We start from the raw sequence: 21637 nt of genomic DNA, 5'->3' as shown, positions 1-21637 counted from the left end.
GAACATGAGGGGCTCCAAGGTACCTGGAGGACCAAAATCCCAGCCCAGTGTGGGTGACTCAGCCAGAGCCTCAACTCAGAGCTGTGGTCCCAGGAATGATTGGGAGGGAGCTGACGGATAGTGATCATGTCTGTAACTTTACACATGAGGATGAGGGGATGTTACCTTCCCTATGGAACTCTCTGTTCTACTGCTTGGAGGGGAGACTCTGGGTCCTTGCTTGAAATCCCTCTATCAAAAGGGGGAGCTTAAGCCCAAAGCCACCACATCCTAAAAGAGGCAAACTTGATGTTAAAAATATAGGTTCTAAACAGAAGTAACACAGTGGTGCTAACCCGCGGCCCCAGAAAGGTGACGCCGTGGATATCTGTTGAGCTTGTGGAGAACTACAGACACCACCTGTGGCTTTTTTGGCACGAGCTGGAGCACTTTGGGGTAGGGCAGGGTCAGTAGGACAAAGACCTGAGAATAACCTTAACCTCCAACCACATCCCACAGTTGCAGCGGAAGGACAGATGGGTTGGATCCAGTGGGCTGGGCTACTGCTGAGTCTCAGCCACACAACCCTCAGCTGCTTGGTGAGGTCTCTGAGCTGCACAGGTGAAAATGAAAGGATTGGGGGAGTGGAGTAGAAGGATAAGAGTGGCTTGCAAAGTGGGGCTCTTGTGAAAGAAGAGAAGCAAAGCATTCTGGGCTTCTTTCTGAATAGAAGTTTTTAAGAGATTAGAACCTCTTAAACCTCACCTTCTTGGCTTCCTAGTTTACCATACCTTTTGGAGGTATCCATCAGTGTTCTGTGGGCATCCAATGGGATTCTTCGGATTATTCTGTATGGGAACTAAAAATTAAACCAGGGACACGTTTTAAAGGACAGAGACTCAATGATGTTTTTTGTTCCCAGAAAATTAAAACCTTCACAGTTCACTCGTCCATCATGGGCTTTTTCATGTGCATATCTGTTTGTTACACAGCAGCCTTGATAAGTGGAGTTTTCAGGCTGTCTCTCCCACTGGTTTCTTTTATAGCATAATGTGACATCACTCTGCCTCACCGATTGGAATCAGAATTGCTGTACCAATAATCACCGAGTCCTCCTTGGCATGAGACATGTTCCCATTGGCCTGCTTATATTCTGTGAATCTATTTCTCATTAAGAGTATAGGAATGACTGGTGAAAATCCCTGGTGCTGCAATTTAATATAGAGATAAATTTGAAAATAAAAATAAGAATAAACTTTTAGCTCTGTCTCTAATGCTTTGAATTTGCCCACATTGTTAATATAATTGCTTAGGAATTCTAAAGGTCTTCTTTTTGCTAGAAAGGAAAGTAACTAAAGAAAGACTGCCATCTTCCCCCAAATTGCTTTTATGTAACAATCCTATGCAGAAAAAAAAAAGTACAAAACCAAGTACAATGTGGGCAGATAAGGCACTGGGGAACTTTGTGTGCTTTCCTTAGCATGGTATGCATATCACAAGTGACAGGCTCATACCGTGGTCACCTGTAGACCTATAATTAGAGTTTAAAGGCTGTACAGCTGCTGTTAACACAAAGAGCTCTAATTTTTGGTTTTAGGCTCTCATTTTTCGTTTTTTGTTTTCATATTGGGTGACTAAATAGTGACTGGAGTTAGTGTAAAGTAATGAGTCACTTTTTTAAACAGTAGCTTCTCCTAGCTCCTTTGATGAGATACTCAAAAGTTAGCATTGCTTCTGAAAACTATCAAAGTCTGGGGGCATGCTTCTGTGGTTACCAACTACTGTCCTAGTTACTTTTCTCCTGCTGTCCAGCCTGCACCATGACCAAGACAACTTAGAAAAAAGTCTATTGGTCTCGAATACCAATTACAGTACAAGAGGGTGAATCCATGACCATAATGTCAGCAGGCAGACAGGCAGGGTGCTGGACACTAGCTGAGATTGAGACATTTGACCTACAAGAACAAAGCAGAGAAAGGGAGAGGGAGGAGAAGAAGAGGGAGAGAGAGAAGAGAGACTGGGAAATGGTATGGGCTTTTGAAGTTTCAAACCCTGCCCACAGTAACACACCTCTTCCAACAAGGCCACACTTCCTAATCCTTACCAAGCAGTCCCGCCAACTGAGGACTGAGTATTCAAACACAAGAGCCTCATGGGAGCCATCATCCAAACTCCCACAAGACTTCCTGCTGCTCTTGCAGAAGACCCACATTAGGTTCTCATTACCTATATTGGAATGGTCATGTCTGCCTGTGATTCCAGATCCAGGGGCTACAACACCATTCTATGGACTCTACAAGCACCTGCATTCATGGGCACATAACTCCAGACACCCCATATATATAAATACACATATAATTAAAAACAAAAATGAATGTCAAGGAAATATGTTTTATTATTGTCCTTTGATTGCTTGGTATTTTTTTTCCTCAGATGAGAATAAAAGTTGTCCTTTCCTAGGGGGCAAAGCACACCCCTATGCCCACTTTCAAGTTCGGTGTCCCACAGCCAAAAGAACCATCAGAGCTAACCTCTGGCTTTGTGGCCGTAGCTGGTGGTCTTGTCCTAGACATCACAGTCCCCAGGCAAGAATAGACAAAACATGCTTTGTTCGCTGCCTGCAATAGTCACTTAGCAAAGAAAGCCTATGCAGGCAACCCAGCAGAACAGGAAAGGTATCACCCAGGCTCTATAGCAAGTCAAGGATGGCCGAATTACAGTGACGAATAGCTTGCCTGCGATGTCTACATGAAGTCCTATGCACCAGAAATAAAGCTAGAAAAATCATCCCATCTTATGAATATACTCCGTTTCCTTACCCAAAGTCAGATTTGGGGACATTTCCTCTTTGGGGAAGAAAGAAAAGTCCTAAGGTTTTCAGTAAGTAAAAATGAGAGGTTTATGCATTTTAAATCCATACTGTGTTTCTCTTCTGCCCTCTTCTGTACAGTGCATGATTAAACTAAATGCATTTGTTGTGAATAGAAGAACGGTACGGGAGGCTTGCCCTGTGTAGGACGGCAGGGGTGTGTTCTTGAGGGTAACTGCAGCCAGAGCAGTTGTTATTGGCACTGCTTAGTTCCTCTACTGGCTTCTTCCATTTACAGCTGTCAAATCTGATGGGGGAGACAACAGTCTCACCTTCAGACTGTGATTAATTTGTTAACTCACTGTTGAAGGAGCTCGGGCTCAGACGAGGGCCGGGAAAGCTCACTGGTTTATTTGGGGCGCCTCAGCTTCAGTCTGCTCACTCTGCAGGTGGATATTCACTGCCACACGGCCAGAATGAGGTGTCCCTTTTTCTTAGTTTCCTACAAAATACCGGGCTTCTTTATGACATTTTCCTATGTGAATATTACGGTACAGGGCTCACCGTCACCTTTATGTCCTGTGCCTGACGGACCTGTGCTCTCCGTCCTCTTCCACAGTCTCCTCGTTCATTGGATCACCTTTTCTGATTTTGCCCCACACAGCGTGGCTTCTACTATGCCCATGTCTGCCTGCCTCTTCTTTGCAGGAGCATCCAGTGGTGCTAGCCATGGCCAGGACTGCCCTGCAGAGTGGAGGCCTGCAGCCCTGTGGTGTTCAGAGTCCATATCTTGGTTCTACAGTTGAAATGTCTCCTGTCTGTGCTGTGAAGGCCGAGAGTGGTCTCACAGCCTCAGTCATTAGCTGTCTGCATGCTTCTGAATGTGTGTCACTACTGTCTCTACCGGGTCAGGGCCTCACAGCTTTCCTGACATCCACTCAGGGATGACAGGGAGTGACAGGCTCTCTACCCTGTTCAGCCCGGAGGTAAAAGCTGTGCTGAGCAGGACACAGTTCCCCTTGAAATACACAGACTTCAGTAAGCACTGTGGTGAGAAAAATAGCAAGTAGAGGTTTTCAGGAAACGTTCATTGTTTGTGAGCGTCCTCCACCCCCCAACCCCACCCCTCCAGGAGCTTGTCTACCTGAAGCCTTTCTTTATTTCTGTCTTTCCCTTCTCTCTTGGCTTCATTTCCTTCTTTATTGTTTTCTTAGAGGTAGAATAACTCAAAGCATGTTGTCTCTGGCGAGAAGTTAAGGTGGAGGATATTGAGTGGAAGATTTTATCAGGAGATGTCAACTGTTGCTTTTTGCTCATAAACCCGTAAACACACAAGCCCCATTCACTGCTCGGTGACCTCTCAGCTCCACAGAGAGCTGTGCTGACGAGAGGTTAAGATTTTTTAATATACTTTATTCACTTCATATCTCAGGCTCTGCACCCCTGTACCCCCTCACACAGTCCTTCCACCATCCTCTATTCCTTTCTCCACTGAGAGGGTAGAGGCTCCCGTAGGTATCCCCCACTCTGGCACATCAAGTCTCTGCAGGTCTAGACGCATCCTCTCCCCACTGAGCTGGACAAGGCAGCCCCACTTATGGGAATGTATTCTACAGATAAGCAACAGCTTTAGGGAGCCCCCACTCTGGTTGTTGGGGGACCCACATGAAGACCAAGCTGCCCATCTGCTACATATGTTTGGGGAGGCCTAGGTCCAGCCCATGTATTTTCTTTGGTTGGCGGCTCAGTCTCTAAGAGCCCCCAAGGGTCCAGGTTAGTTGACTCTATTGGTCTTCCCGGGGAGTTCCTATCTCCTTTGGGGCCCTCAATTCTTCACCCAGCTCTTCCATTAGAGCCTCCGAGCTCCATCCAATGTTGGCTGTGGGTCTCTGCATCTGTTTCCGTCAGCTGCTAGGTGGAGCCGCTCAGAGGACAAGCATGCTAGGCTCCTGTCTGCAAGCGTAACAGAGGATCACTAACAGGGTCAGGGATTGTTGCTGGCTATCCTGGCTGGTTCTGTGTGTCAACTTGGCACAAGCTGGAATTATCACAGAGAAAGGAGCCTCAGTTGAGGAAATGCCTCCATGAGACCCGGCTGTAAGGCATTTTCTCAACCAGTGATCAAGTGGGAAGGACCCAGCCCATTATGGGTGGTGCCATCCAAGCTGGTGGTCTTGGGTTCTATAAGAGAGCAAGCCGAGCAAGCCAGGGGAAGCAAGTCAGTAAGTAACATCCCTCCATGGCCTCTGCATCAGCTCCTGCTTCCTGACCTGCCTGAGTTCCAGTCCTGACTTCCTTTGGTGATGAACAGCAGTGTGGAAGTGTAAGCTGAATAAACCCTTTCCTCCCCAACTTGCTTTTTTGGTCATGAGTTTGTGCAGGAATAGAAACCCTGACTGAGACACTTATCAATGGGATGGGTCTCAAGTTGGGCTGGTTATTGGTTGGCCATTCCCTCAGTCTCTGCTCCATCCCCTGTCCCTCTATTGCTTATAGATAGGATAAATTTGGAATCAAATTTGTGGGTACATTGGTGCCCCTGTAGCTCCAATGGGGTCTTCCTTGGCTACAAGAGGTGGCCTCTTCAGGTTCCACATCCCCACTGCTGTGAGTCTCAGCTAAGGTTACCTCCATTAATGCCTGGGAGACTCCCTGCTCCCAGCACCCCCCAACCTATGGGGAATTTTTTGATATTGGACTGAATGCATTTTGCATTATGATATGGGTTTGAATGAGAATGGCCCCCATTCACTTACATGCATGAATGCTAAGTTCCCAGTTGGTTTAACTGATGGGAAGGATTAGGAGGTGTGGCCTCATTTGTAGGGAGCTTCGACGTGCCGCACCCCAAAGATCATGCTGGCTTCTGCCTTCCACCCTCCCAAGGGTGAGCACTCCTTGTAATAAATAAGTCCTTACTTGGCTATGTCTGCCTTGCCTGCTAGCTTCCGCATAGTGACAGCCTGTCTACATGACCCGCGTGGCATGCTGAGGTTGGTCAGCGTCAGGTATTTAAGCTGATACAGGGCGTTCCCCGGGGAGAGAGAATAAGCTTATATCCAGGATCCTAAATAAACTGCCTGAAGAAGATCTCTGCTAGTCGTGTCTTCCTTGCTGGTCGAGGTTGGGCACGACATTCATTGACCGAGGTGTGGTCTTATTGGAGGAGATGTGTCCCTGGCAGTCGGCTTTGAGGTGTTCAAGCCCTTGCCAGGCCCAGTTTCTGTCTGTATCTGTGTCTTTATATTTCTGTCTGTCTGTCTGTCTCTGTCTCTGTCTCTCATTCTTTCCATCTGTCTCTCTGTCTCTGCCCCTCTCTGTCTGTCTCTGTCTCTCTGTCTCTCTCTCTGTCTCTCTCTCTGTCTCTCTCTCTCTCTCTTTCTCTCTCTCTCTCTCTCTCTGCTGTGTATCTGTATATGGATCAGAATGTAAAGCTCTCATCTGCTGCTTCAAGCCATGCCTGTCTGATTCCGACCACAGTGACCATGGACTAACCTTCTAAAACTGTCCTGAAGCCCCAGATGAAACGCATTCCTTTAAAAGCGTTGCTTTGGCCTTGGTGTCTCTTCAGGGCAACAGGACAACGATGAGGACATTAGTCTTTTGCTTTTTTATTTTGTATTTTTATAGAGTTTCTTTGTTGTTTCTTGCATTGTTTTTATTTCTTCTTATTAAAAATTTTCATATCCTATGTTTTGATCGTGTCTTTCCCTTCCTCATTCCTCTTGATGGATGATGACGGCATAGACTACAACCTTTCCACCTCGGCGTACTGACCCAGGGAACCCTGGAGTGTTGCTCAGCCTAATTTAGCTTCATGTTAGAAATAAGGTCTCATTTGTGGCAGCTGGGTAAGAAGTGACGCATGACTCACCCACCCTGGAATCGTATGAAACTCTGTGTAGACTTACATGTCTACTCTGCATTTCACTCTCAATCTAATATGACTATTTGCATATGTGCGATCAGGACCCAGGATTTTAATCTCCTAAGAAAAATATGTTTCCCTTTTTCCCTTAGGACGTTGAAGAATTTCCAAGTACACCCAACATAATCACACTAGCTTCTACAGCTGTATCCTAAAACACTGAACTAAGACATGTTTTTCAGGTGTGAAAACGAAACCAAGTTCAAAGCAGAAGATGTTCACTGGGCTTACAGTTTCTGCCCTACCCCATACTCCTGGACAGCACTCGTGGGCCTGGTGTTATATCTTGTTTTCTTTGCACCCGGTAAGCACGGCTTTGTTACCTTTGCATTGCCTTGTCCCCTCTTGGAAGAGTCAGGCTATACTGTGTTCCATTCCCTAGGTGACTTTTACTGTAGCTTTCATTGTTTACTTCTCAGGAATGGGACCAATGCCCTGGACCGTGAACTCTGAAATCTATCCTCTCTGGGCAAGAAGTACAGGAAATGCGTGCTCAGCTGGAATAAACTGGATTTTCAACGTGCTGGTTTCACTGACCTTTTTACACACAGCGGAGTATCTTACATACTATGGTAAGGGCATGTTTTTCAGTGTCCTTTCATTGTTATTTCTGATGCTCTATCCTTAGAAACCCTGGATTTCCGAGAGAGGGGTTACTTCTTTGTTTTGGTTTTCATAAGTATCTCTGTACAGGTTTTATCACTGTAGGGGGTCTGGACCATGTGCCTGGGAGAGTTCTCTTTCCCTAAACTTCTTGTCTCCAAGTGCTTGAGTATCTCCCCATCACCACCACCACCACCACCACCACCACCACCACCACCACCACCATTCTTCCATTCCTGAGCATCTCCATGCCCACCAGGATGGAAATCCTTACAGCACAGCTTTCCGTCTAACAAGGAAGCAAACAGGAAATGGTAAAGCACCGATAACAGGGCTGATGGGATGTCCCGTGCGAAGGATGGAGAGCCACACCTAAGCAGACTCAGTGTACGCCTGAGAGTAGCTCACCCATTTGGAACACCGTGCCATTCCCCGAGTCATCTGCTCCAGCCAGGACATGCATACTGGCACCATGGAGCCCAGCACTTACCACTTGCAGACCCAGGGACAAGGGTCTCTACAAACACGAGCAGAGACTGCAGCTTTAGGGAAACACTGATGGGTAAGGGCGCATTACAGAAGTTCTTTGCGAAGCGATTCCAAACCTGCGTTTACTAAAGTAAAAAAGTTCTTGCTCTGTCCCTTCCCAACCTTCCACCCGCCACACATATAGGTGACCTGTCTGCAGGATTTTATAAGGTGCGATGATATTAATTGGGATAAATTTTTAATGATGGAGTGTAAAGTCTCAGTATTCACATCCCCGTAAGCCCACATGACACATGGGAAACACAGAGGGTATCTGGCCCCCTCTGAGGCCTCCCCAGCAGACCTTCCTACTGCATGCTCTGGACGTGTCCCTACCTTTGCCGTGTACCAGAGGCCCAGGAAGCTTCATCCAACACTGCGCTCCTAGCTCTTGCCAGGGGACTCGGAGGGCAAGCATCAGGTTCAGCTGTGTAAGAATGACAACTTTGAGGAAGCATACAAATCTCTTTCCTCTGTCTTCAGGACCCTCTGCTACGATATCACCATCACTGTGATTGGTACTGTGAAACCAGTGTTATCTTCCCTCCCATTGGCCACTTGGAACACCTAGAACAGCAGTCCTCAACCTGTGGGTCACGACCACCGGAAAACACACATCCTCGGTGGTCTTAAGGAATCCCTAAGCATAAGTTCACTTTGGCTGCTGCTTCATGACTTTTGTTACGAAACAATGTCGCAGTTACTTAGACCATCAGGAATGTGTGTTTCCCAATGGTCATAACACACAGGTTGAGGACCACGAATCTAGAAACATTTGTCTGCTTGAAAAGGAAATATGATAAGCCGGTGGTGTGTCTAGAACAGTCAGTCAGCTTTATGCCTCTTAACAGCTAAAAATGTTTCTAGAAGTTCACAGATTCATTTTCATGACATGATGATAGGTACTACTTGTCAACGATTGATTCTTGAGAACGATTAAACACATGAAGCGCTCTCTGCATAGACTAACAGCCCAAGGAGCAGCTTTTATAGAGACCTGCATAACAAAACTCCACGCAGTAAAACTCTTGCTAGCCAAGTGCTCTTTGGGGATGAGGTGAGGCAGGAGGCATCAGACGGGACCAGGCTGCTCTCCTCCATTGTTTTGCTGGCTTGCATTTACATGTGCCACGTGGGCTTATAGCGGTGGGAGAGCAAATCTGTCCTGTTAGAAAAAGCACGGGGAGCTGAATGTATGGTGTAGATAGGGCCTGAGCTGGCTTTTGTCAGGAGTGCACAGGAAGAAGCCATCCTTCCCTCCGGTCAACACGCTGGCCCCTCACTTCTACTAACAGTGGGAACATGTGGCCAGTCTGGTTAGACTTTTGGGTTCAAGTTCTAATCTGTAGGTTAACGATTTACAAAAGTGTTTTTATGTTCCTGATTAATAGGTATGTGTCCCGATGGTATATTTCCACGGAAATATTGATTCCTTCCTAAGCATCAGTGCTTAGACTTGCATTGCAAGGTTGTTCCCTGCTAAAAGTAGCCTGGGTAAGACAAGCACAGACCGGTACACAGCATGTGGAGCTAAATGAACCCCGTAGTGGGCAGTAGATTAAGGTTGTCCCTTACTGGAGTACTGAAACTGAAATGTGCCCATTGACTCTTCTTGTATGTTTCTCAAATATTGGTTTTAATCTTGAATTTAAGAGAGGATTCTCAGAAGATTTCTCTCAGAAAAATGATGAGGAATTATATTTTCCATTATTATCCCCGTCTGACTATAATGTGCAGTGGCCCGCTCTACAGCTTAACCGTAGGGCTCACCCAGAACCTCCTCCCCCTCCCCTACCTCCACCCCTGTAAATACACACACACACACACACACACACACACACACACACACACACCATCAACAGCCAACCTACCTGCTTTGGAATCCTCAATTTCAGTTAGGGTTTTCCCTTCAGTGGGATTTCCTGGATCCCACTGGGAGTCTGCATTTCACGCACGGGATGACCTCCATGTGTGACCGTGAGAATCAGGAAGAAGGGCAAGGGCCATGAACACCATGGAGCCATTAACTCAACAGCGCCTTCACCATACCAGGTCCCGGAAATCTAGATTCCTCCTGACCTTCCGTGCTTCTGAGGAGATTAGACAGACGCATGCGTGCCCCATGGTAACAGGGCTTTTTGGTTATTACAATACTAATGAGAGTATTGACAAACCAGTCAGGGGAGAGCCGCTCTCCACAGCTTGGGATCTGAGGGCAACTTCTGAGATGAGCTTCTCTCTGAGCCTGGTCTGTTAATTTTCTTCAGTCTGCTATGGTATGGTTTGAGGGGTTGTTGTTGTTTTGTTTTGTTTTGTTTTGTTGTTATTATTGTTGTTGTTGTCACAGGATGAGAAACAACCAGGTAAGGGAGGTTGGCGGGCACCATTTGGTTGCATTTCAAACTACAGCTATGCACGAGTCGAAAACCCACCCAGGGCTGTTCACCGTGTTCTTTTCCCACCACAGGAGCGTTCTTCCTCTACGCCGGATTCGCCGCTGTGGGACTGCTTTTCGTCTATGGCTGTCTTCCTGAAACCAAAGGGAAAAAACTAGAGGAAATCGAATCGCTCTTCGACCACCGGCTGTGCACCTGCGGCACCGCGGACTCGGACGAGGGCAGGTACATCGAGTACATCCGCGTGAAGGGAAGTAACTACCATCTCTCCGACAACGACGCCTCGGACGTGGAGTGACTTCCACCCGATGGCTTTCCAGTTACTGAAGTGAACGTGTCGGGAAGGCCAGCGGTTGGTCACTGCCCTGCTCACAAGCCGAGTCTCCCCACCGTCCTTGCCAATGACTCCATATTCCAGAAGACTTGATGAGCAGAAAAATACAACTCTGGTGATGTTTATTTTCATACACAGAAATGCTAAAAAAAAAAAATAAATAAATAACCACAGATTTTTCTTAGGCAAATGTGTACAAGCCCTTCCCGAGACAATCTAAACACTACTGTTGTACCCAGCGACTTCAGTTGGGGTCCCTTTCTCCTTAAACCACACATAATTAGTGGCAATACAGTCAGTGCTTACCTAGGCAGATTATTTACGTATATTTATAAAGGATTATTTAAAACGATCTAAGAATATTTAATGTCAAAACACGGCCTATTGACCCTAAATTTTCATATCAGGTAGTGGCTTTTCTCTGATCAGTACAGAGTGAATCCCATCTAAACTTCCCTCCACAAATTCCGGAGTCCTACGAGGACACAGCTGTCCCTTTCGCCTTTGGATTCCAGATGTTAGCTTCTCCAACACAGATATGGAAATTCCCTCAGAGGCTGAATACACAGGAGCTTTTGAACACTATCCAAAGCGGGCCTTTTAAGGGTTATTTTCGTACTCTTTTTGCATCAGTGATGAGTATATTTGCAGAGACACGTTAGCATGTTTTGATAAGTATATTTTATTGTCCGAGTAAGAAAGAACAGATTTTTATATGCCCCGATTCGTGAGTCACTTCGGAATGCAGTCGTAGACGTGAAGCAGCGCCAGGCGGTCAACTGCGTTCCAGGGTCGGTTCCACCCCAGATTCTGCATTGTCACGCCTGGCTCCTGCTGTTCTGTGCCTTCCTGGGTGTCGAATGACAGCTGCTGGCACAAGAGGAAAGAAGTCAGTGGCAGAGACGTTATCGACATTTAATTTAAATCCTAGGACTTCTTTCTCCAGGTGTTTTATTGGTTCGTACTGAGGACAGGAGCGCACCCCACTTCTAATTACTTTCGATCTCCCCCTGAGGACGTGAGCTACTTTCTAATTTCGTGTTCTCTGCTCATTCTCAATAATTTGCTGCACAAGCAAAATTCGAAGCTGTGTCTGCTTCTTTATCTCAGACTTGGTTTGGTTTCTGTCTGGAGAAATCTCGGTTTCTCCATTGGAAAAGAAGACCTAGCCAGGTTCTTAACGCCACAGTCAGTATTGTGTCTCTCAAAGTATTTGATGGTTTCTATGTTCAGTCAACCCTGAGTTCCTAATTCTTACCACCCTATGGAGAGCTATGTGATACGAACAAAATTACTTGCTCACAGACGTCATTTATCTGTGTGTTCTTCTAAAGCTAAGGCTGAATCTAAGGGCCAGTTGGGACAAATCAGTTTGATGCTGCACGTGATCTAAGCATCTGATTGAGTTACATACCCAGGTGAATGATGACTAGTGACACACGAAGAAAAGCTTCCTGCCGATCTCCAAAACGGTTATTCTTGCTTCTTCTCACCGTAATTACCAAGCACAGACTGTAGCAGAGGAAGTTACCCTCCGGTCACCAGAGTTACCTACACTGTCAACTTTGTGCCCTACAGATCCTTCAGCCAAAAGACGACATTCTCTCTGTTTGATTATTTAACGTTATTAAAAAAAACTAACATAATATTTTGGAAAGGTTTCCCTCAAATTAGGTGCTTTGAAATTTATTATAGAGAATATTAGTACTGATTTTTCTCCAGAGCAGAAGATATTATGTAATAGGATGTGTTATTCGATATTTCTGATCTCTTAAGGCGTTTCTTAACAGCATTTTATGAGATCAAATGTGGTGTCGTTAGCATATTATGGGAAGAAAAAGATAAGCAAGTGCTCCTTTTAAGATATATTTTTCCAATTTCTCCAACCCGTTGCCTCAATTCTTCTTCCCTTTGAGGTCTGCGTGGCCTTAAGCACACACAGGTATCTCAGCAGAGCTGGCCAGGAAACCTTTCTAACGGGACAACTTGAGTCCTTAGTGCTGAAAGCTGGGTATGTGTGACCCATTCTTGCTAACAAAAACAAGTATGTTCTCAGCTTCATGTCCATAAATTAACATGATATTGTTAATTTATTAGGAAATTGTCCACGTACTTCTTGCCCTGTCCCCTTCATTTCTAAAAATCTTTTGTTATCGATACAGTAACAGGAGTCCATCCCTTTAACATACAGCACAGCGCTGTACATGTAAGACTTATTTATAACTTGTAAAAAGCAACTTGAAAAGGAACCCTCTAAAATCCAGATATGATTTTCAGATTTGCCGAACATTTAGAATGCATTAAATTCTCAGACTTTTATTCTCTTAGACACCTTCTATGCTCTTAGTGTCTTTGACCACAGCTGTCAACTTGGAAAACCACCCACGTGAAATCATCAAACATCTATATTTTGTAGGACAATTTCGATATGATATGACATGACATGACGTGACCTGACATGTTAAAATAGACGTATTAAGCAAATGTACTTGCTACAGCAATGTTAGCTTTCTTTCCAAACGCGTTCCAAATCCGATACAGGTGTATTTCAGTTGGGAACATTGGGTGAAGAAGGTCACGACCATGCCTGAAATCTGGCTGGGTGGCTAACGTGCAGGAGAATGAAGAATGCATCATTGTGTATCCATGTAAGCACAATCTGTTGAAAATGATGTCAAAAGGACTCGCTGTCGCGGTCAGTGGATATGGTTCAGTGGTGGAGCACCGGCCTGGAAAAGATCCCATCTTAATATTTTTCTTCTGTGTAAACATCTGTAATAATTTCAATGGTCATACCTACACTCAGTCATCCTCTAAAACATGGCTTTGAATGTACATGTAGAAGGTCTAAATGAAAGGTATTTCCAGGAGAAAACCCACCAGAATCTTTTCAACCGTTTACCAATGAAACACACTCCAGGATCCAGTCCTAACACACGTCACTCACTCTAACGTGGGAGACCAGTGAAAGCACAGAATTGATGGGTCTTGGCTGTCCGCTAGACAGAGAGAAAGACTGGGGGGAAAACTGACGCTTGGCCCATTTGGTTTTTAAGAGCAATGTATGGTTAATAACAGTTCAAAAGTAGCTACTGCCTATAAAAGACTCAGAATTGTTCTCTGGGTTAATTTTTAACACCCTTCGGCCTGTTAATTTCTACCAGTCCCAGCCTCGAGCACAGCAAGGTTCATTCAGTTCTCCAAGGCGCCCCGTAGCACTGCCCCCTTGGGAAACAGCAGTTACAAATGCCACACAGCCAACCAACTGCTCATCTCTGCCTTGTGTGCTGTTTGGGGAAGAAAATACACACGTGCCGATAATCTTCAGAGAGATGCTTCACAAATATTCACGTCCAGAACTACCAGGAAGTATTTTATCATTACCATAATGTGCTTGTGAGGTCAGAAGAGTATACTTCTCTAAATCTTCACACGTGTACAGTACAGTCTCTCACACTTCAGTAATTCAGTCAACGGGCCTTCGTTGACTCTGTTTACAGGTAATATTCATATTCTAGACAGTTAGGCTCACAGGATTGAGTTTTGTCCTATCCATATAAATAAGGAACGGACTACTGTGCAGATAATCAGTACTCAAAGTTACGAGCCAACACTTTATAAAGTTTTAAGATTTTGCTAAATTCAACATCCCATTTCACTTAAAGTCTAGACAATATACTATTGACTCTAGCCAAAGTAGAAATCCATGACCTACACCCATGTCCAGATTCTCTGGTGGCTCCTGCACTATGCCTCACTTGATGTTACGATTCTGTTTGTGCTAAGTGTTCCAATTTCTATTTAGGAACTCTAAATACACATCTCTATCCGATCAGGAGTTTCTCGCTGTTAGAGGTGTACGTATTTTGAACTGTATTTAGTTTTCTAGTGCATGTTTCCTACTGTTTAATACTTGACAAACCTTGGCGAATTTAGTCTTTCCATTCCTACCTGTGACATACAGAATCTCTCTTGAAAACTGCCACTGTCCCATTTACCAAATCATGCTAGCCTACGCTGTATCAAAAGTACGGTATATTTTATGGAGACTTAGTGATACACACGTCAATGTTTTTTAGGTTATTTTATCGAACTTCAGTATTTACATGAAGTTATAATCCTTTTTTTTTTTAAAGAAAGTGTCAGTGCCAGACCTGTATAAGAAAACAATCAAATAAAAGTAAAGATAACTCATGTCTTGTCCTCTTCACTTCGGTTACATCGTGGTTACACAGTGAGCGCACTGTGGGGACTGGAAACAGGGCGTATTGTTTTTTAATTTGATGTGTATGGGTGTTTCGCTCGCATGTATGTATGTCCATCATGCGCATGCCTGGTGCCTGTGGAGGGAATCCGACCCCCTGGAACTGAAGTTACAGATGGTTGTGAGCCACTGTGCGCTCGAATTGCTCTGAATGAAGAACAGCCATTGCGCTTAACCCCTGAGCCATCTCTTCAGCCCCTCTACTGACTTTTCTAGCAAATGTTGCAGTCAATATTATTTGGGGGGTTTCTACCCCACCTTAGATCATTTAGTTCTCAAATAAATAACACAGAACCTTTATATTTATAGTAAGCCTTAGAGCATCAGAGCTGGGCAGATGTCAACTCTATGTTGCTTTGTCTACGTCCCTGTCAATAACCCCGAGATATCCTTTCCATGTTCCACCTGGGCTGAAATGATGCCTGTGACGTGTTTACACCAAGGGCTGTGTGGATATCTGGGGTCTGTGCTAAAGCCTGTGGCCATGCCAAGGTCCATGACCTGAGCTGCCACCTGAGGCCAGGTTGATGTCCGGGGGACAGGCAGCCTCCAAGCACATGACAGACTTTTATTCAATCATGCAGAAGAATAACTCCAAGGGGAGTTGTTGGTGGGAGTGCAAACTGACGTAACACTATAGAAATCAATGTTGAGCCCTCTCCAAATGCTAGAAACAGAACTACTGTTTGGCCCTGTTACATTGCTCTTGGGAATGTACCTAAGACCTAAATCTTACCACAGAAACGCTCACACATTAGTGATTATTGCTGTTCGTTCATAACAGTAAGGATGTGGGATGGCCTAAATGTCTATGAACAGGTGAGTGGACCAAGAAAGAATGGCACATAAATATGATTGACTTTCCATTCAACCATGATGAAGAATGAAGGTATGAAACTTGCAAGGGAATGAATAGAACTGAAAAATATTGTATGAAGTCTGGAAAACCAGGCCCAGAAAGACAATTACGTTCTCTCTTCTATGTGGATCTTAACTTTTAATGTTAGGTATGTATAGTTACGTGGGAGTCCATGAAGCAAAATTGGAGGAAAATTAAAAGGACCCCATGACATAGGGAAAAGAGGCTTTAGGGGGGTAGGTTGGAAAGGGAAACAGAATACATGCGATATGAAGTTTATTGTTATTATTATTATTATTATTGAATGTGAATTTATTTTATTGAATGTAAATTAGTGTTTGTCTTGCATGTGTGCGTAGTGTCTGCAGAGACAAGAAGGGTATGTGAGGACTCCCTAGATGGTACTGAACTGCTTTCTGGGTGCTGACAATCAAATCTGGGTCCTCTCAAGAATAACCAGCATTATTAACCAATGAGCCATCTCTCCAGCTCAGGTTTCATTATTTAAATAAATTCATTTGTGAGACAAGCCCAGAGAAGCAAAACGAAAAAAAAATGTATATCTTTATCCCACTCACCCCATACATGGCTTTAACTTTCTTTTTGTAGTTCTAAGTTCCTATCTACATAATTTTCCTTTTATGTAAGCCTTTTTGCTAACAGTGTTGGGGCAGCAGGGAGACGGGCATCAGAGTTCCTGATGTTTCTGTCTGAGAAAATATATTTTTCCTCCAGTTTCAAAGGGAAGCAAGTCAGCAGTATAGTTATATGCTGGTACTTTTTCTAACCAATTAAAATTCTGCTCCCTTCCCCTTAGGCCTTTATGGTTTCTGAGAAGTCTTTGTTCCGATATGAAGAGATGGCTTTTCCTTTGGCTCCTTCTGTGATTTTGCCAGTTAGAATGTGATATTGCCTGGAATGTGGGGAGGGTGTTTTGTTTTGTTTTGTTTTGTTTTGTTTTGTTTTGTGTTTATCCTGCTGATTGGTCTCTGTGTTGTGTGGATTGGTGGCTTGCTTTGTGTGAGGTTAAGACATTCCAAGCCATTAGCCCTTCAAATCTTCCCTCCGGTCTTTCCCGTTCCTTCCCATTGCTGATGTAGTAAACCTCTCATCCTTGTCCCACAACTCCCAAATATTTTGCCGTTTTCCTCAGTCCTTTCTCTTTTTCTGTTTTGCTTGGAAGTTCCAAGCTCAGAGGTTCTTATATGATCTGTGTCCACCAGTCATTCTTCCTTTCTAGGATGGTGGGTTTAGACTCTGTCATTGAAGAAGGCCCTCTCAGAATTTCCCATCTCTTTATGCCCTGACCACTATCACAGTTTGTTATTCTTTCTTTCCGCCATAAGTCTCTGCATATTAGTGATAAGTATTTTAAATTCTAAATCTTACCATTCCAACGTGTCTGCCTTATTGGAGTCTGGTTCCGATACATATTCAGACTCTGATTTTCCAAACTAGTTTATTGTTGGTGCTTGCCTTTTACTGTGTCATATGTGCATACTAACATATATAATTTAAATGAAATATATTTTAGTGAGAAGGAGTCCTGTGGGTTGAAACTAAGATCTAATACATGTCAGACAAGCATTCATGAAGAGATTATGCATATTACTTGTAAAAATTAAATTGTAGTTTATACATAAGAAGTCAAATTTCCTCACATAGATGGATTTTTAAGCAAACAGAAAAAAAAAACTGACCTAAAGATTAGAAAACAAATTGCATTTTCTGAATAGATAAAACCTTACTGTATCGTTTACAAATGTCCCTCCAAAATCAAGACATAGACAAAAAAAATTCAAAATTTGTAACACAGTTAAAATGGATAGCTTTTCCCTGTTATTGAGATAAATTTTAAGGAATGGGATATGTCCATTGCATCTCAGACTCTAAGCGAGAGAGAGAGAGAGAGAGAGAGAGAGAGAGAGAGAGAGAGAGAGAGAGACAGGACAAGCTTGTAATGGTATGAGACTGGTGAAACGAGCCTATGAAGGGCTTACTCAATCCGAACCAGAACAACCCTGACCAACAACTTGAAGGTTTTCGTGCTGGGTGATGGGTTTTTGTCAGGTAGTCGGTGGCTTCTGTGGGGGATATTGGCTCTAGTCTTTCAGATTGCTTGCCCAAGCTTAGGCATGACAGCTGGAATAGAATTCAGAGGGAAAAAAGAGCCCATAAGTGCTCTGGAATCCCACGCTCAAACTGTCACAATGCCTCGTTCACATTTCAGACTCAAAAATCACAAAAACGGTGTCCACTCAAACCCGACTGGAAGGGAAATCTCCTATCTCTTTGCAGAAGGAAATACACCATGATATTGTCCTATAGTGCACACAGAGGAAACTCGGAAAGCTTAATCACTCCTGAAGTCCACAAGACGAGATCTGCTTTCTGCTCCTCGACGAGAATTCTATTAAAAGTGACGCCTGTGGGCATGTTTCTCACATAGCGACACGATATTTGGAAGTATGACTTTAAGAAGGCTTTCTCCGGGTACAATAAAGTATCCTTATTTAATGTTAGAAATGTGATTGACGGGTGGCACCCAGAAGCCTGCCCATCACCGCCTGGCCCACCCCTGTAGCAGCAGCCACTACAGCGTAAGTCTGTGGTGGAGAGATAGGAGAGGAAGAAAGTGGGATGGTTTGAGCAGTATGAAGAGACGTGGGACTGGAAACACAGGATGAAGAGGAGAACAACCTGATGTGAGTAGCCTGCCTTACACTAAGACCACAGTGAAGTCCTAGTCCATGCTACCACTGAGGTCATCCATATCTGGGACCTTAACCAAGCAGCAGCAGGGGTCTGTGTTGATGGCCATGATCAAAATTACCACCAAAGGCTATGTGGACATCTATGCGGTCTAGAATGGCACCTGGGACGATGTTGATGTTCAAGGGTTGAGCAGAGATAGCCCCACCCTTGGTCAGCTGTAGAAGAAGAGAACCAGCCCAGAGGGCATGAGCTGGGAAGAGCTGGCCCTGCCCCTCCCTGCTGAGAGGCGGCATAGACCAGGGAGAGATGCCCCACCCACTCACCCCTTGCCACCTATGGCAGACAGGAGAACTAGCCCTGGGGTAATGAGAGCCAGAAAGCAGGCCCTGCACCTCCCCTGGGCATCACAGTAAAGTTGTCGGAGAGCTGGCCCCACCCTTTGCCAGCTGCAGCTCTGGGCGAGCTTGTCTGGCCAGTGCTCAAGAGCTCACCCTGGTGGTGGGAGTGTGGGTGAGCTGGCAGGCTGACCGGCTCCGCACTCCCCAGGTGCAGAGGCAGGGCCTTGAGTTGACCCGCCCCCAACATCTGCTACATCTGTGATCTGCTGGAGCTCCTGAACCGGCCAGCCCTACAGATCCGAAGCGGAAGGATCTGCACGATACAAGGCAACAACATGATACCCGAAAGGAGTCCTGGTGAGGATCCGGTATCGATGATGTAGCCACAAACCAGCTCTAATTACAATGAACATTTGCATGTAAAGATGTGTGGACCAAAAGATGTAGTGATACATTACAGCTTCCATGATGAAATGGGTTTTTTGTTTGGGGTTTGGGTGTTTTTTATTTTAATTTTTTAAAATTGTTTTGGCAGGAGCCGAGGACAGGGAGGAGCAGGGAGATGAGTGGGATTGGGATGTGCGATGTGAAATTCACAAAAAATCAATTAAAAGGTTTTGTTTTGTTTTATTTTTTAATGCTGAGAGTCCTCCTCAGGGGGAAAGAAACTGAGCTGAACAGGAGCCTCTGACTCAGCTGACTTTTTTTTTTTTCCCTTTTCTTTTTTTCGGAGCTGGGGACCGAACCCAGGGCCTTGCGCTTGCTAGGCAAGTGCTCTACCACTGAGCTAAATCCCCAACCCCTCAGCTGACTTCTTGAGGTCAGCAGAGCAGTGGGAGCCTCTCGGCCTCTTCTCACACTATGCTTGCTGTTCCATTCAGTCCCGACTGGTGGTGACTCTGACTACAGGTCTCTCAAAATGGTGTTTCCTACAAATTGCAGGGGCCAGAAGGTCATCCTGGCTAGTTAATGTCTAGTCAACACGATGCTAGTATGACTACCCAACATGGTCCAACATGGCTAATGCTAGACCAGGAGGGAGCTGAGTCAGCACAATATGGGCGACACAGTTGTCCAAGGAAGCCAAAGTAAACAGTAATGCATGTGTTATATAACTATTCGTGTCAGGATGCTAATTGCATGTGATTCTATATGAATGGTGGCCTTGAGGTTAGAGGCCCTCAGCCTTGACCAACAGATTTGACCTTGTTTGAGGCATTGGAAAACATCTCCACCTACTGCTACTGGACGAAAGGATAACTACATGACATCATATGCTCCTATTACCTTGGGTCGGAATGACGGAAGAAGTAATCCATGGAGTACATAAGGGATCAAAACCATTAACCTGGAAATAGTACATCTGGGCAGGATGGTGAAATATACAAGTTGATTAAAGAACTCGCAGACATAGAGGTCCCCAATCAGCGGTGGAGACTAAGGAGAATCACTCAATCCCTAGTCTCCAGCCCCCCATGCCCAGCCCCTTACAGCTCAGACCTACGTGCCTGGTTCAGATGGCTCTTGCCTTGATGACAAGTAGTGCGGTTGTCTGGAAGTCAGCCACTCTCAGACACTGTAATAGTAAAACCATCGCAGAGGATGACACATTCAAGTCTACACAACGTGCAGAAGTCCAAGCAGTGAGGTTGGCTATACAGTCTTCATAATAGAAAGTCACAAATAGACACCCGCTTGCCACCACACCACACAGCACAGATGGAGGATGTCACCCAGGAGTCCGCCAGCTTCGTAGCCAGCCTGCAGGGAGAGCCACCAGAGTGTGCAAGTATGTTGTGGGCAGATAGGAGGGAAAGAAGTGAAGCAGCTTGAGCGTTGTGAAGAGAGAGAACTGGAGACTGAGGATGGAGAGGAGTAGTCTACTGTGAATGGCCAACCCTGCCCTGGGGCCATGGTGAGGTCCCAGCCAGAGCTGCTGCTGAGGGCCATGTCTGAGTTCATGGCTACACAGAGCCTCATATTCTCACTAAGGAACATGGGAATGTCCTGCTCTGGGCAGCCACCAAGGACCACATGGATGTCCCGGGGTCGTGCAGAACTGGCTGCAGTGTTCGGGAGAGCTGGGTCCATCTGTCACCAGCTCCTTAGGAGCACTCAGGAGAGCAGGCTCTGTACCTCATCCAGGCAGCACAGTGGAGCTGGCCCTGTTAGTAGGGAGTGGGTGAGTCGGCCAGAGAGTGTGAGTGTGGGAGAGCTGATCCTGTCACTTATCACCATGGCACAGCCCTGGTGTAAAGGTGATGCTTCCCTCTCCACTTCTTGCCACCTCTTGCAGTCTGGAGAACTGCCCACAGGGTCATGAGTGCAAGAGAGCTAGTCCTGCCCCTCCCCAGCTTCAGCTCTCAGTGGAGCAGGCCAGGTACCTTTTCTAAGCAACACAATAGAGCTGGCCTTGGTAGAGGGGACACAGGCAAGCCGGCCCTGAGGGAAAAAACAAGGGAGAGCTGGCCCCACCACTCATCTAGCTGCATAGATGGTACGATCTGGGGGTGATGCCTTTTCCCAATATTGTCCCTCACCACTGGGACAACTAGGAGATCTGCCCCCAGGGTCATGAGCAGGGGGAAGCGGTCCCTAGCCCTGATCCACTACAGCACTTGGGCGTGTGGGCCCTGAGCCTTGCCTGGGCAGCATGGTGGAACTGGCTCTGAAGGTGTGGGTGCGGGTGAACTGGACAGAGGGCAGGAAAGCAGGAGACCTGACCCTGCCTCCTGCATGGTGGCCTTGCGGGGCCTAGTGGGAGCAGTGATGGGGAGCTCACACTGGTGGTTCGAATAAGAGAGCCTGGGGTCTGCCCAGCTCAGCTATCACCCAGGCGGGGATCCAGGGCTCTGAATTGGCCCACCCCACCATCTACATCAGC

General features: G+C 45.6%; 1 protein-coding gene across 1 annotated transcript in view; it reads left to right on the top strand.

Moving 5' to 3' along the window:
• The window catches only part of Slc2a13 (solute carrier family 2 member 13), a 318829-nt gene extending 304058 nt beyond the window's left edge, over window positions 1-14771 (top strand). Inside the window, 3 exon segments of the mRNA NM_133611.2 lie at window positions 6899-7020; window positions 7136-7288; window positions 10315-14771. Coding sequence (NP_598295.2) covers window positions 6899-7020; window positions 7136-7288; window positions 10315-10541 — 502 coding nt within the window. The 3' untranslated portion in view covers window positions 10542-14771.
• The last annotated feature ends 6866 nt before the right edge of the window (window positions 14772-21637 follow it).

Source organism: Rattus norvegicus, chromosome 7 (assembly GCF_021556685.1).
Source record: "Rattus norvegicus strain SHRSP/BbbUtx chromosome 7, alternate assembly SHRSP_T2T, whole genome shotgun sequence".
Lineage (NCBI taxonomy): Eukaryota > Metazoa > Chordata > Mammalia > Rodentia > Muridae > Rattus > Rattus norvegicus.
This window is presented reverse-complemented; position numbering and strand designations above follow the sequence as displayed.